General features: G+C 63.7%; 1 protein-coding gene across 2 annotated transcripts in view; it reads left to right on the top strand.

Moving 5' to 3' along the window:
* Gtf3c1 (general transcription factor IIIC subunit 1) overlaps nucleotides 1-13,624 on the top strand; it is a 64,104-nt gene extending 50,480 nt beyond the window's left edge. For both annotated transcript variants that reach the window (XM_046454566.2, XM_046454565.2), the window contains exons 26-37: nucleotides 552-633; nucleotides 1,813-1,925; nucleotides 3,950-4,012; nucleotides 4,588-4,681; nucleotides 6,393-6,565; nucleotides 7,394-7,681; nucleotides 8,138-8,397; nucleotides 9,239-9,528; nucleotides 10,572-11,088; nucleotides 11,434-11,485; nucleotides 12,493-12,685; nucleotides 13,115-13,624. In XM_046454566.2, coding sequence (XP_046310522.1) covers nucleotides 552-633; nucleotides 1,813-1,925; nucleotides 3,950-4,012; nucleotides 4,588-4,681; nucleotides 6,393-6,565; nucleotides 7,394-7,681; nucleotides 8,138-8,397; nucleotides 9,239-9,528; nucleotides 10,572-11,088; nucleotides 11,434-11,485; nucleotides 12,493-12,685; nucleotides 13,115-13,318 — 2,329 coding nt within the window. In that variant the 3' untranslated portion in view covers nucleotides 13,319-13,624. The remainder of the gene's footprint in view (nucleotides 1-551; nucleotides 634-1,812; nucleotides 1,926-3,949; nucleotides 4,013-4,587; nucleotides 4,682-6,392; nucleotides 6,566-7,393; nucleotides 7,682-8,137; nucleotides 8,398-9,238; nucleotides 9,529-10,571; nucleotides 11,089-11,433; nucleotides 11,486-12,492; nucleotides 12,686-13,114) is intronic.
* Nucleotides 13,625-14,048: the final 424 nt, after the last annotated feature.

The raw sequence follows: 14,048 nt of genomic DNA, 5'->3' as shown, positions 1-14,048 counted from the left end.
CTGGTGGCAGCGAGGATGTGGGGCGGGGGTTTCAGCATTAGCAGGGGCTCCGTGCTTGCTCTCAGTCTCGGAGTCACAGTGCTGGGGACAAGGCATTCACTCCTCACTCCCCTGTGAGGTAGGACGGGTACTGAGGACCTCGGCGACTGGCCTGCCTGCCCCTGGCCTGGGGTGGGGGCGTCCTTTTCATCACCAAGCCATAAAGTGGAATGACACTCACCTGGGAGCTCGGGGACATTGCAGGGGGCAGGACAGGTGGGGGCAGCGTGCTCAGGAGAGTGGCTGGAGTCGTGGCCGCCTTTGCTCCTGGCCCAGCCCTGTGGGGACCAGGCAGGAGCTCCCATTCTTGGTCTCCTAGTAGAGGACGGAGCGGTGACCACAGGCCAGGTTTGCTTCGCCCAAGTGACTTGTTTTCCAGAGCCAAGGGCACCTGCGGGTACACGGGCCAGTCATCCTGCAGCTGGCCAGGCGGAGCCACGGGTGGAGAGCGCCCGCTGGTGGGCAGGCGTGGGGGCATCGCCCAGACCTCACCTGGCCTTGCCTTCCCGCAGGGTCTGCCTGGCCGAGGTGTACCAGGATAAAGCGCTCGTCGGGGACTTCATGAGTCGGAAATGTGACTATGAGGACCCTAAGGTAGGCCTGTGGCAGCAGGGCCCGCCTCCCTGAGGCAGGTGCTGGGTGCTGGCTGCCCCGGGCTGCGGGCCTTCTCGGGGTCGGCTGTGGCGTTCTCCTGCTCACTTGGGAACCCTCCTGTCAGTCCTTGGGCTCGGGACCTTGTTTGATTCAGCTCCGAGCATCGCTTCTGAAGGTGACTGGAGTCACCCTGTGCTCTGAATGCTGCTGTGCCGGGGCCTCTTGTAAGGAGCGTGGGGCAGCTCCTCAGAGGTCCCCCAGCCGGGCTCCCAGAGCCTCCCTGGGAACATGCCACCGTGCGGGGCTGTGGCTGCGGCTGGCGAGGGAGAGCTATCTTCTCACCCAGGCTCAGTCCGCGCCTCTATCCTTGAGCTAGCCCTGGGCTCTGCTGCGTGGGTGCCAGGCCTGGTGCCCAGGAGCCTTGGGGAGGGGGCCGCAGCCTTCCCCTTCAGGAGCTGCACCCAGTGGGGACGAGCAGAGAAGCCAGTGGCCGTGACAGCGCAGCATCCCGCTCCCAAGGGCGGCAGGCACTGGGGCACGAAGCCGAACAGCCAGGGCATCCTGGTCGATGCTGGCAGCCGGCGTCCTGTCTCGCTGACCTGGTCAGGGCGTGCTCCGGCAGGGGAAGGTGTGGGCACAGAGAGAGGCCACCAGCAGCCTCTGTGCTGCGGCTCTTCAAAGGTGCCGAGCTCTGGACTGAGCCGGGGAAGTGGTGGGCAGGAAGGCCCAGGCCAAGAGGGAGGAGTGGCTGCATCCTTCCTGCCCAGGGGTGGGCCGGAGGAGGAGCCACCTCCCATCAGGCCCAGCAGCCTGGCTCCCTCACCTCCAGCCCAGAGGCGGCCGTGTGGCAGGTGCCCAGGGCTGGTGTGGGAGGAGGAGCAGGGGCAGCACCGGCCTGCCATGGCCTGCCAGGGGTCCCAGGAATGTGTCCGAGCCTCCCCTGGGGCCAGGGACCTCCCACACCAGCTGGCACCAGGGCCTTGGCTTCCTGGTACAGGGAGAGGAGTGTCCGCCGCCTCATCTGCCCTGACCTCCTCAGGTGACGGGTGACCGAGGACTTGGGGACGTGGAAAGTCAGGGCAGGCTGCGGGCTCCGTGTTTCTTGGGCATAGTGGCAGGAGTTGTCAGCACATGTTCCTTCACAGAGGGGGGGTTGACATGTCCCTCTCCACCTCACAGGTTTGTGCCAAGGAGTTCAAGGAGTTTGTGGAGAAACTCCAGGAGAAGTTCAGCTCGGCCCTCAGGAACCCCGACCTGGAGATCCCGGACACGCTGCGGGAGCTGTTCGCCAGGTGCGCCCTCGGGCTGGGTCTGCCTTGTCCTTGCCGGCAAAAGCCAGCGGTGAGCAGGACTGTGATGCCAGGCGCCTGCCCAGGTGCATTTGGCCTCCCCCGACCTGCACCTGAGCTCCTCTCACGGGTACTGTGAACCCAGGGCAGAGCGCCCGCTCGTGGCCCCTGGCGCCTGCGTTCCTCTCCCCCAGGGCTTCCTGCTCAGGAGATGCGCTTTTTGCTGAATTTTCTTGTTTTATATAGGAAACTCCAAAATATAAGTGAGGGAAAGGGGATGGTGGCCTCGGGGCCGCAGCCAGGTGCTGCAGGGGCTGTGTGCACCCAGCCCTGGTGCCTGGGGGGAGCGGGCATTCATCTATGAGATCTGGGCTCAGTGCTGCGGGCAGAAGGGCCAGAATCGGCCTCAGGTGCCTGAGACCCAGGCCCTGTGCTTCCAGCTCAGCCTCTCGGATCTGGAAGGACACTCCTGGGTCTCAGCAGCCCTGCGGGGTCTGTGAACTGCACCTGCTTCCACAGCAAAGTGCAGGTGCGACTCCCTCCCCCTCACCCGTCCAGAAAGCCCCCCGCCCTGCCTTTCAGAGCTTCTTCCTGTGTAGAGGTGACATCCTCCAGGAGGTTTCTGGCCAGGAGCCGCACAGTGGCGCCTTGGCCCTCAGCATCTCAGTTGGAGATTTCGTTCCTTCCTCCACTGGGCAGAGATTGGTGGAGTGTCCGCCATGTGCCAGGTCCAGGCAGTGATTCGTAGTCATCATGCACTGACATGCATGAGCCGTTTTCTGGATTCTGTTTTGTTTTTGCAGTAACTTGTTCCCTAGAATTCCTGATGGCATGGTTGATGCTCAGTCTTAAAGGTTTTCAGTGGTCTGTTGACCTCTGTGTGACTTATGTCCCCAAGTATTTTCAGTGAAGTTCTGGTCAGCTCCTGGTCCTAAACGAAGACAGTTAAAGATGGCAGAGGGGAGCTCACGGGCCCCAGGAGGACAGAGTGGGTTGCAGTTGGAACAGCTGAACGCTCCTTTGATCCTGAGCATTTGATCCTGAGGCAGGATTGAAAGGGGGTCCATATTTTTCCTGTTTGACTAAACGGAGGTCACGTTTTTCTGAAGAGGTGCTTTTTCTTGGCAGTAGATTTGAGATTTTACCTGACCTTTCTAGAAACCAAAGGAATGTCTTGCAAATGGCTGTTTTTAAAGTCAGCTCTGTAACTCATTTGCTTGGTGAAAACAGTCCAGTGACACCACGTCAGCTCCAAGGGGCGGGGGCAGGCACCCTGCGTTGTGCCGTCCACTCAGCGGCTCTCCCACATTTTTGTTGTCATTTTTGATCAATGCATGAGAGTTGCGGGCATTCACAGTGCTCCATGTGACGCTTTGCCACGTGTCCACACTGCAGGAAGACCACACCAAGCCCAGTAACATCCCATCGCTGTGTGTGTCGTGTGCACGTGTGTGTGTGTGTTTGTGTGTGTGTGTGTGCGCATGCGCGGGGGCGGGGGGGGGGGGACCCTGAACACCTCTCCTGAAGGCAGAGAGAGATGGGCAGTGCATTTTGGTAACTGAGGTCCCCTGCGTGCTCTAGGTGATGACTTCACTTCAGCGGTGGCCTGTGGTGCCCTCGTGGACTCCGTCCCTCCCCTTTCCAGTCCTGGGACAGTCACCCCCCCTGCTCCAGCCCCCAGAGGGGCCTCTTTAGATCACTCTGGGTATCCCCTCTGTCCCCCTCTTGTGCTTGTTTTCCAGTCACTGTGAGCTCCCAGCTCACCCCATGTTAGCCATGCCCAGCGCACCTCTGCCATTCAGTGACCGTCAGTGAGCGGACAGTTATGTCTCGTCCTCTCAGCCCCGTTTCTAAACGGGCCTGGTGGACGGGCAGGGCATGGTGTGTCCTCGTGTCACTGTGTGTGCGGGGTTCACTCACAGTCAGTCCGGCATCCCAGGCAGTGAGTGGCCCCGCGAGCAGCAGCGGTTGCCAGGCCCACTGTCCTGTGCTTTTGGCCCACTGTCCTGTGCTTCTGTCCTGTGCAGGTACCGAGTCTTGGCCATCGGCGATGAGAAGGACCAGATCAGGAAGGAAGACGAGCTTAACAGGTGAGCATCGCTGCGCAGAGCGACCTTGGTCAGTGACCTGCAGCCCAGCGCAGGGCGCCCCCTGTTCTGGTGGCCTGTGTTCAAACATAGCCAGGCCTCCTGTGCCAGCCGTGCTGCACTCCTGCAGTGTTGAGGCATCTGCGGAGTTTCTTTAGCCCGCGAGGACGAAGATCCTTGCTGTCCCTGATCTCAGGCTCGCCGGCCTAGCCCTAGGCTGGACTCGCTTTCCAAGCAGAATCCTGTAGAAAGCCAGCCGGGCCCTGCGCCTGGCTGCACCCTGCGCCTCAGGGAGGAGCTACTCTCCTGGGGAGAAAGGCTCACTGAGCATCAGAGGGAAGGAAGCCCTGAGCTCTGTGCCCTTGGTGTCCTGTGAACCATCCCAGGCTACGTCGCCCCAACCCACGAGAAGAGAATTTTCCTTTGAAACCAGACAGTCACTAAGGCCCAGTAACATCCAGTAACAGAGTGCCGCTGGCCGTGCTCCCTGGTGCACACCGTGGGCACGCGTCACGTTCCCAAGACTGGACACCAGCCGAGCAGCACCGTGCCCTCACGCCCTGTGGCCTCTCTTTCAGCGTGGACGACATCCACTTCCTGGTGCTGCAGAACCTGATCCAGAGCACGCTGTCCCTCTCCAACAGCCAGATGAAGTCCTGCCAGTCCTTCCAGGTGGGCTCGCTTTCCCGGCATGGGCCAGCTGGTTCGGCCGTCCCCTCGCTCTCCTCGGCTGCTGGGCCTCAGGGCTCGATCCCCCCTTGACGTCCAAGGCCTGCAGCCAAGGCCCTGGTCACACACACTCGGGTCACAGGGCTCCCTCCTCCCAGCACCTTTCAGACGTGTGGAATGGGGCGTTACCCCAGCCCCTGCCGCCGCAGATCTCGGAGCTGAGCCGCGCTGCTTGGAGGGGGCTTTTCGCCTCTCACCAGGTCTCCCCGTTCCCTTCTCCCGTCTTTAAAGCAACCTCCAAAAGCCCTGAATATTTTAAATATTTGGTTTAGGTTGTAAACCTCTTATTTAAAACAAAATTAGGCGGGAGAAGAAATGAGGTGTGACAACAAACTGGGAGTCACTGAGCCCGTGGCACCTTTCCCCTCAAGCGCGTGTGGAGACAGGTTGGTGGTCAGGGTCCTTGGAGGGCAGAGCTCCCCTTGGTGGCAGTGGTCTCCCGAGGACTCTGCTTCCTGTGGCTGGGGAGCAGGAGAGAAAGGGGCCAGTTCTGTTCAACCCACACGGAGCCTGGGAAGCAGGTGGGCTCAAGGCTCTTAGACCAACGTGGTCTAAGAGGTTCAGAGACGTCAGAACACATGCCCACGGCCACACAGCTCATCACACCAGGATGCCACCAGAGACTGCCAGGGGCTGTTCCCTGCACCAGTGCTGCCTGGTGATCTTCCCTCTTTAACAGTCACATAAGTGGATTCCCAGTGGGGCTCTTTGCTTTTGTGTCTGTAGACCTAAACCTCTACTGCTCCCGCCCGCCCCATCAACACCCAGCCAGACTGGAGTGGGAGGGCACAGTGGAGAAGACACAGGTGTCATTTCCTAAAAGTCCCACTGAAGAGGTCAGAACAGTGGCCTCCCAAGCTTAGGGTACCTCAGAGTCACCCAGAGAATTCCTGGAGCCTGTGTCCCCGAGCCCCACTCCGCAGATTCCTTAAGGGGGGGGGGGGCAGGGCACACAGAGGAGCAGGCCGGGAGGGGCTGAGGCCTGAGCACTGAGAAGCCAGTCGAGCTCAGGTTTGGGTCCAGCAAGTGCAAAGGCCCTGAGGTGGGAATGCTTTGACTTTTCCAAGAAAATTCAGGAGGATGGGGGGCGTGGGAACCTAGGGGTGGGCTATAGGAGGAGAGGCCACAGCAGTGGGCACAGTCCCACTCAGGGTTCTGGTAGGGACTGGATGTTGCTCCTTTGTGGAAGGAGGCCACTCGGATTTTCCAAGCAGGGAAAGAGCATGTGATCTGATTTCAGCACGAGAGGATCATGTTGGTTGCTGTGGAGAAAGGTCCGGGCCCTGGGGACTCGGGTGGCACAGAGCAGGGTAGCAGTTAGCTAGAGGCTAACCTTCTCCGAGCCCCAATGCGTCCTCGTGCTGTGTTTCCAAGGCTTTGGGTAGTGGTGGCCGGATCCAAGTGGTGACCACATGGGGCACTTGGGAACAGGGCAGAGGCTAAGGGACGGTGACGTCAGAACTGCTGCCACCTTGACTCCCAGGAACAGGCTTGGGGTGGGCAACCCCCTCCTCTCCAGGCGCCTTCCTCCACTCGGGGGTGAGGGGCAGACGCGGGTCTTCAAGGCTGGACCGGGGCACCTGCAGGGTCCCGGCCCCGCGGCCACACAGCAGCGCTGGCCGGGCTGGGCCCTGCTGACGGCGCTGTCTTGCAGACCTTCCGCCTGTACCGGGAGTACAAGGAGCAGGTGCTGGTGCGGGCCTTCATGGAGTGCCAGAAGAGGAGCCTGGTCAACCGGCGCCGCGTCAACCACACGCTCGGCCCCAAGAAGAACCGGGCGCTGCCCTTCGTGCCCATGTCCTACCAGCTGTCCCAGTCCTACTACAGGTGCGTGCCCTCCGGACAGCGCCACGGGGGCCTCCACGCCTGGCGCCCGCCCTCTCCCCGTGTGGACAGACCAGTGCTCCCAGGGCTTGTCAGGGTCCTGGCCACTTAGCTGTTCCTTTGTCTCCTGTCTTATCAGATGGGGACGGGTCAGTGTCCCAGCTGGGCACGGACCTCAGTCCTCATCCTCGAAGCTCAGAACCCCGGGGCCTCCTGCTCTGCTGCCCTGGCCCCGGGCAGCGGGCACCCTGCAGATGGGGCCATCCAGGAGCCCACTGCAGCACCGCCCAGGGGCACGCTCTTGGTGGCTTCACGCTGTGGCAGGCACCACTGGCCACCCCGCACACCAGGCATCGTGCCCACCAGCCTCCTGGCACGTGCCTGGACGTCCCTTCAGACAGGCCACAGCTGGCTTCCTGCCCACACTGCCCTCTGCCTGCCCCCTCCTCCTCCCGCGGTCTGTGTGCAGACGACGGATCAAGGCCGTGGTCTCCTGGTCCTCCTGCCCCTTCCTTTGCTGTGGCTCCAGCCTCTTCCTAAGCCCTCACCCTGGTGGCCCTCGGCTCCTCTTCTTGGGATGGGGAGCAGGTGTGGGTGCAGAGTCCAGCAGGCCAGCTGGTCGTCATCTGTGAACCGAGGTGGGGGCAGCGCAGCAGGAGGACCTCGGGTCTCCTCTGGCTGTTTCTGCAGGGTCACAGAGAGGCACGCTCCTGACAGGGACGGGGGCTGACCTCTGTGGCCCTGCAGGTGTGTCCTCTCCTGTGGGAGGTCAGCGCCCAGGGCTCTGGCCCGTCCTGGCCTGCGGGCCTCAGCCGCTCTCTGGTCTCGCAGGCTCTTCACCTGGCGCTTCCCCAGCTCTGTCTGCTCCGAGTCCTTCCAGTTCTATGAGAGGTTGCGGGCAGCCGGCAAGCAGGACCAGCCCGACCACTTCTCCTTCAAAGACCAGGACAGCAGTGACCCCCCAAGTGACATGGTGGCATTTTCTTTGGACGGCCCTGGGGGACACTGTGTGACCGCCCTGATCCTCTTTTCTCTGGGCCTGGTGTCCGTGGACGTCAGGATCCCAGAGCAGATCGTGGTGGTGGACAGCTCAGTGGTGGAGAGCGAGGTCATGAAGAGGTAAGGGCGCAGCAGCCCGTGGCCGTGCCCCCTCCCACAGTGGGGACGAGCCTGTTCTTGGGACTTGGCTCTGTGGTCTTCTCTCACCTGTCCTTTTGCGTGGACAGACGTGGGCTGCGCTTCGCTGCCGTGTGTTTGGCCTGCACCGGACCCTTGCCAGAGTGAGCAGGGAGCTGCAGGGGCTTCTGGGAGCTCCTGGGGACAGGCTCGTGTCTGTGGAGGGCCTGGAACAGACGTCCAGGGAGGGGTCTCTGCTGTGCCTTCCAGGGGCTCTGGTGCCTCCAGAGGTGGACACAGGAAGCATGGCGGGGGGTGGGGCGCATGAGCTGGGACTTCAGGGAAGGTGGGGTGGCGGGTCAGGAGTGGCCCAGGTCCAGCACGCTGCCACAGAGGCCCGGGCAGGGCAGGGGCGCAGAGGAAGTTCGGATCCGGCCCTCAGGTTTCCTTCTCCCCCAGCCTGGGGAAGGACGGCGGCTTGGATGACGACGAGGACGAGGAGGAAGACTTGGACGAGGGCTCGGGGGCCAAGCGCCAGGGCGTGGAGGTGAAGGCCCACCAGGCCTCCCACACCAAGTACCTGCTCATGCGGGGCTACTGCGCGCCCGGCCTCATCAGCACCCGCAACCTCAACCCCAACGACAGCGTCGTGGTCAATTCCTGCCAGGTCAGGTTCCGGCTCCGCTGCACCCCCGCGGCCACCCAGCTGGCGCCCAGTGGTGAGTGTCCTGCCACAGCGGGGAGCACGGGTCTGAGGACATGTGCAGCCAGTGGAACCAGGAAGGCCCCCTCCTCACAGCCGCCTCAAGGGGCAGGTCTGGGGGCCAGGGGGCCACCGCCTGGGCCTGCACCCTATGCCACTGCCCAGCACTGTCCTCTGACCCTGCACTTCCGACCTTGACACTTATCGCTGAAACTTGAGGCTAGCTGGGCCCCTCCGTGCCCTCAGGTTCAGATGTCCTCTCCTGCACTACGTAGAACACGAGGAGGACCTCCCCCACTTGCCTCCCCTCTGACCCTCCCCTCCCTCCCCTCTGACCCTCTTTACGTGGTCGAGGGTGGTGGCTTCGAGGTCGGCCACTACCCACAGTCGAACCCGTGCTGGTTCTGGGGTCTGGACTGGCTGAGCATAGTTGGCCTGTAGGCCGTGGTCTTGGCAGACGCCTCCTGTAGGAAGCAAGGGAAACTCATCTGTCCACGTCTGGCTGGTGGGAGCCCAGGGGAATGTCCTTAGAAGGGCTGCCGGAGGGGCGCAGGGCGCAGGGCACAGGGCACAGCAAGGGTCGGCCCAAGACAGCCAGAGTCGCGGCTCCCTCCGAGCCCTGGGTGCATGCTGTTAAGTCTCAAGCAAGAGAGGCCCAGTGGCCAGGGTGGCCAGTCCAGGAGCTGTCTTGGGGAGCCCAGGGTCACGTATCAGGAGTCCTGCAGCCAGGGCTCCATGTCCCCCACAAGGTGGCCCCATGCCCTTGGGGAGCAGGTTGACGCAGGGCAGGGCCCAGCTGGGCCATCTGCGCATTCGGGAGCAGGGCTCCCGCGGGCTGACCCCAGTCCTCCTCTCAGGCTTCACAGCTGCTTCCCTGGAGGGGCTGACCGTGGGGACCTCCTGCCTCCCCGACACCTTCACCAGGCTCATCGAGCCCCTGGGGCGCGCCTGCGGCTGGGAGGCCTTCGCCCGCCAGGCGCAGCTGTCTAGGTACAGCCCTGAAGACCTGGCCGCCGCCCTGGAGCTCCAGCAGGCCGTGGCCGCCACCGGCTGCTTTGGGGTGGACAAGGAGAAGCTGAGTAGACAGTACTCGGCCCTGGAGAGGACGGCAGGGCTGCGCACCAGGACCTTGGCGGACTACATCCAGGTGAGCCGGGCGGGCCCAGGTGCGCCCCGCAGGTGTCTTTGCTTCTTGTTTTTAGTTGAAATTAGTCATCGACGTTTAAAAATCAGGACACGTTGTGAGAGCCCCTGAGCCTGGCAGCCCTGCCCTCCCTGGAGCCGTGTCCCCACCCCAGCCCTAGTGGCCCCAGCACTCCCCGCCTGCTACACTCTCCCCTACCTGCCTGGACTCAGTGACCCTTGAACCAAAAGATGCCACAACCAAGGGGCCCCTTGGACTAGCATGTCCCCTGTGCTCGGTCAGCTGCAGGGTATGGGCCGAGGCCAGCGGAGCCGTGAGGACCCCACTGTGGTGTTGGTGTGGGGCGAGGCCTTGTGGCCTCCAGGGGTGGCAAGGCCCGGAGGATGGTCGGGGCTGCCCCAGCCTTCCTGGGGCAGAGTGGAAGCAGGGGCTGTGCCCAAGGCTCCGAAGACCCAGAGGGGACTCAGCTCCCAAGGCCCTGGTGGCAGAGCACAAGTGCTAGGTCCCACAACCGTCAAAGGGCAAGGTGAGGCGGCTCCCTATCCCCAGTGCCCTGCACTCCCCCTGATGGTGAGTGCCCACTGCCCGTCGCAGGCGCACGTGGTCTGACTCGAGCCCGAGTCCAGGCTTGGGCTGTCACGAAGCCCAGCAGCCTGAGTTTGTGGGGTCTTCGTATAATAAGAAGAGCGTTGGTGGCCCCACGCACCCGCTCGATGGAGCCAGCACGCGGGAGCGGGCTGTGTTGGCCTGAGCGGGCTCTTGTCCCTTCACGGGAGGGACGGCTGCTTCTCTGGGAGAGCTTGTGGGACTGCGTGGCGCTGATTCCCTGGGACAGCCCGCCAGCCTGGAGGTCCGGGAAGCCCCCTCAGCCCTGGGGTGTGGCTGGGCTCCCGGGCGGTTACGCCTTGGCTTTAATGAGGAGCCGCTGCTCCGGGGCCCTTCCAAGGAACGGGCTGCCCGCCCCGCAGCCGGGGCTCCAGCCGGGGCAGCACACCCGCCCGCCAGGCCTGTCCTGCTCCCGCACAGACACCCGGCTCCCTCCCCAGGACCTCCTGGAGCAGCGCCAGGTGCTGGAGGTGGGCGGCAACACCGTCCGCCTGGTGGCCAGGGCCTTGGCCGGGCCCTGGCTCCTGCACTCCGTGCGGCTGAGACACTCAGAAGAGGAGGCCCAGGCCCGCGAGGACGATCAGGCCCGAGCCCCAGAGGGACCCGCCAGCGAGGACAGTGCCCAGGAGGAGCTGGCCGCGCCCTCTTGCAGCCCCCAGGGCACCAAGAGGCGAGCCCGCTGGGCCAGTCAGGGCAGCGACACAGACACCGAGGGTCCCCTGAAGTCCCCGGCAAAGAGGCCCAGGCTCCAGGACGTGCGTCTGGCCGCCAGCCCCAGGTCCAGGGCAGAGGAAGGGGCAGAAGGCCAGGCCCTGGCTTTGCCCCCAGCTCCTGAAGACACAGCTGCCGGGGGGCCTGGGCAGGAGGACCAGGAAAATGTCGGTGGCCCCAGCGTCCCAGGCCAAGAGCAGCCGAGCTGTCAGGCCCAGCTCCCAGGGGGCTCTGAAGACTCCAGAGGTACCGGCTCGGCCCCGCCGTCCTCAGTCCTCCAGCTTGATTGGCCCCAGCCCCGGCCTCGCCCTTTCTCAGCTCCAGCCTGGGGTGGGTCCTGCTCCAGGGTGGCTGCTCCCTGGAGCCCTGAGCTGCGCTCTGGCTGGGCCTGGCTGGCTCCTGAGGGGGTGGAGGTGTCTGCTGCCCCCGCCCCTGGGGCCTCGGGTTTGTGCTGGGTCTGCTGGCCTCGCCCCCTCCCTCCTGGTGTGCACTGCGCACCCCCAGAGTGCCGTGGCTGCTGGGGCACGGCACCTGGGGGGGCAGCCGTGGGCTCCTGCTCTTTAACCCTCCCCCCACCCCATCTCCCCCCAGGGCTCTCAGAGAGCTCCACGGCCAGCAGCCTCTCCCAGGCGCCTCGGGAAAGGTGCGTGAGTGGTTCCCTCCCCGGCCCTGGGTGGGGGAGGCCAGTAGGGCAGAGTTTGTCCTTGGGGACAAACCAAGCAGGTGGCATGGTGTCAGTGGTGAGCATGGCCTGCGGTGCTAGATTTCGGCTCTGGTGACCTGGACAGGCAGGAGGGTGAGGGCGGAAGTGCCAGGCATCGTGGTGCTGTGTCCACCTCCTTCCAGAATGCCCATGGTGCTCTTTGAGAAGCACAAGCCAGGCACTTCCACATGAGCGACCCTGGGGCCTCCTCACAGCCACAGGTGTCCTCGTCACTACTTTACAGATAAGAAATGAGCCCAGAAAGGTGCTGCCCATGCCCAAGGTCACACAGCCCTTGGCTGACCACATGAACCAGGGCCCATCCCCCAGCCCAGGGCAACCCTGTCTCAGGGATTTGCACCTTCTGTCCCAGGACCACTGTGCCCTGAACCGGGAGGTAGCCTCGCCCTCGCACACTCGGCCAGGAAGGCTGCACCTCAAGCCTGAGAGCAGCCCCGAGCCCACACCCAGGCTCCCAGAGGCCTCCTGAAAGGCACCTTGCCCGGCGCGGTAGGGCCGTGTTCCCGTGTCCCAGCTCCCAGGGCTCAGACGCCACCTTCCCCGGCCCCACCAAGGCTCCAGAGCCAGGGGCAGCTGGAGGGGCCTGGCCACTCTTGGCCTGTTGCCGTCAGGGCCCGGGTGGGGGCAGAGGCCTCTGCTCCAAGGCAGTGCTGCAGAGTCCTGGGCAGCCCCACTGCCTGGTGGAGCTGGGAGACCCAGGTCCCTCCTGCCAGCGTGGAGTGACACAGGCCAGGGCTCATTGTGACCTTAGTGACGGCTGCAGCCAGCAGGTCCCCCCTTGACCAGAGATCTGGGCCTCCTCTAGGCAAGAGGGAGGGGAAAGCCAGAGAGCAAAAGGTGGACAGTCCCAACCTCATGACCTGGGCAGGCGCCATCTCCCTGCAGTCGGTGACCTGTGACCGGGCTGTCCCTCGCTTCCCCCTCAGGAACTGCGAGAACATCTGCTTCGTGGGCCGCCCGTGGCGCGGCGTGGACGGCCGCCTGAACACCGCCGTGTGCAAGGGCATGATGGAGGCCGTGCTGTACCACGTCATGAGCCGCCCGGGCGCGCCCGAGAGCTGCCTGCTGCAGCACTACCAGGGCGTGCTGCAGCCCGTGGCCGTGCTCGAGCTGCTGCAGGTGCGGGCCGCTCCTCCTCAGTCTCAGGCCCCACCCTGCCCCAGGCCCCTTGGCCCATCCTGCGCCCCCCACAGCTCCCCTGGGGCCACCACGGACCTCCCTAGGAGCCCTCAGCCCCTGCTTCCAGAGGGCAGCGCGCCCGGACTGGCCAGGTGGCTGCCCTGCTCCTGCCCCTCCCCCAGAGGGAGCTCCAAGTTCCGTGTGAAACTAGTGGACTGTCCAGCTCCGACAGGCCAGGGGGAGGGGCTGTCCATGGCAGTGCTGTGGATGCCACTGTCCAGGAGGCCTGTCTGCTGGTGGCCCCGCCCCCTGCCCGGCCTCGGCCTCCCACTGCCGCTGCCCCTGCGGAGGGAGGACGTGCCCCACACAGGCTGAAGGGCCAAACTCTTGGGTGGGGCCAGGCTGCGACCTCCTTCTGCTCGTCCCCAGGGCCTGGAGTCCCTTGGCTGCATCCGCAAGCGCCTGCTGAGGAAGCCCAGGGCCGCCGCGCTCTTCTCCAGGCCCGTGGTGGAGGAGGTGGAGGCGCCCGACGAGCACACCACGGCCTTCTACGAGCCCACGCTGGACTGCACCATCCGCCTGGGCCGCGTGTTCCCCCGGGAGGCCAACTGGAACCGCTGGGCCTCCCTCTAGGGCTCCGCCGCCGCCCACCACGGCCCTCGCCGCCTCGGCCGCAGACCTCGCAGTCCTCGCGGCTCCAGCCAGGCCGGGTCCCCTCCCCAGGACTGGACTTACCAGCTTGGGGCTGGAGTGGACCCCGCAGGCCCAGCGGGCACCTTGCCCCCAGCCCCCAGCCTGCCATGGCCGGTGATTGCAGGATAGAAAGGAGGCCCCCTAGGATTTGGCTTTGATTTTTTTCTTTCAACCTCTTTGCTCATTTAGAAACAAGTCCCCCGGCATGAGTTTATTTATTTTTTAATTAAAGTGAAGTCAAACGTGTCTGGTTTTATGTGTTTCCTGAACAATTGTTGGTCCCCGAGGGGCTCCCTGCTTTCAGCTGTGGACTCAGGAAGAACTTCCCAGGCACAGGAAGGCCCCTGGGCCCTGCCCCTCCCTGCCCAAGCTGTCCCTTCACAGGGCAGTGGGAGGGATTCCGTCCCTTGAAGTTCTTTTTTTTTGGTACTGAGGATTGAACCCAAGGGTCCTTCACCACTATGCCCCATCCCCAGCCTTTTTTTTTTTTTTTTTTTTTTTTAGAGACAGGGTCTCACTGAGTTGCTTAGCGCTTCGCTAAGTTGTTGAGGCTGGCTTTGAACTCATGATCCTCCTGCCTCAGCCTCCCGAGCTTCTGGGATTACAGGCGTGGGCCAGCGTGTCCAGCTTGAAGATCTCTTATCCTGACATTTAAATTATTAGTTGCACT

The sequence above is a fragment of the Marmota monax genome, unplaced genomic scaffold (genome assembly GCF_021218885.2).
Source record: "Marmota monax isolate L192 unplaced genomic scaffold, Marmota_monax_Labrador192_F-V1.1 WCK01_AAM20220418_F8-fsc00086, whole genome shotgun sequence".
Taxonomy (NCBI): Eukaryota; Metazoa; Chordata; class Mammalia; order Rodentia; family Sciuridae; genus Marmota; species Marmota monax.
Note: the sequence above shows the minus strand (reverse complement) of the source record. Positions and strands in the feature narration are given on the sequence as shown.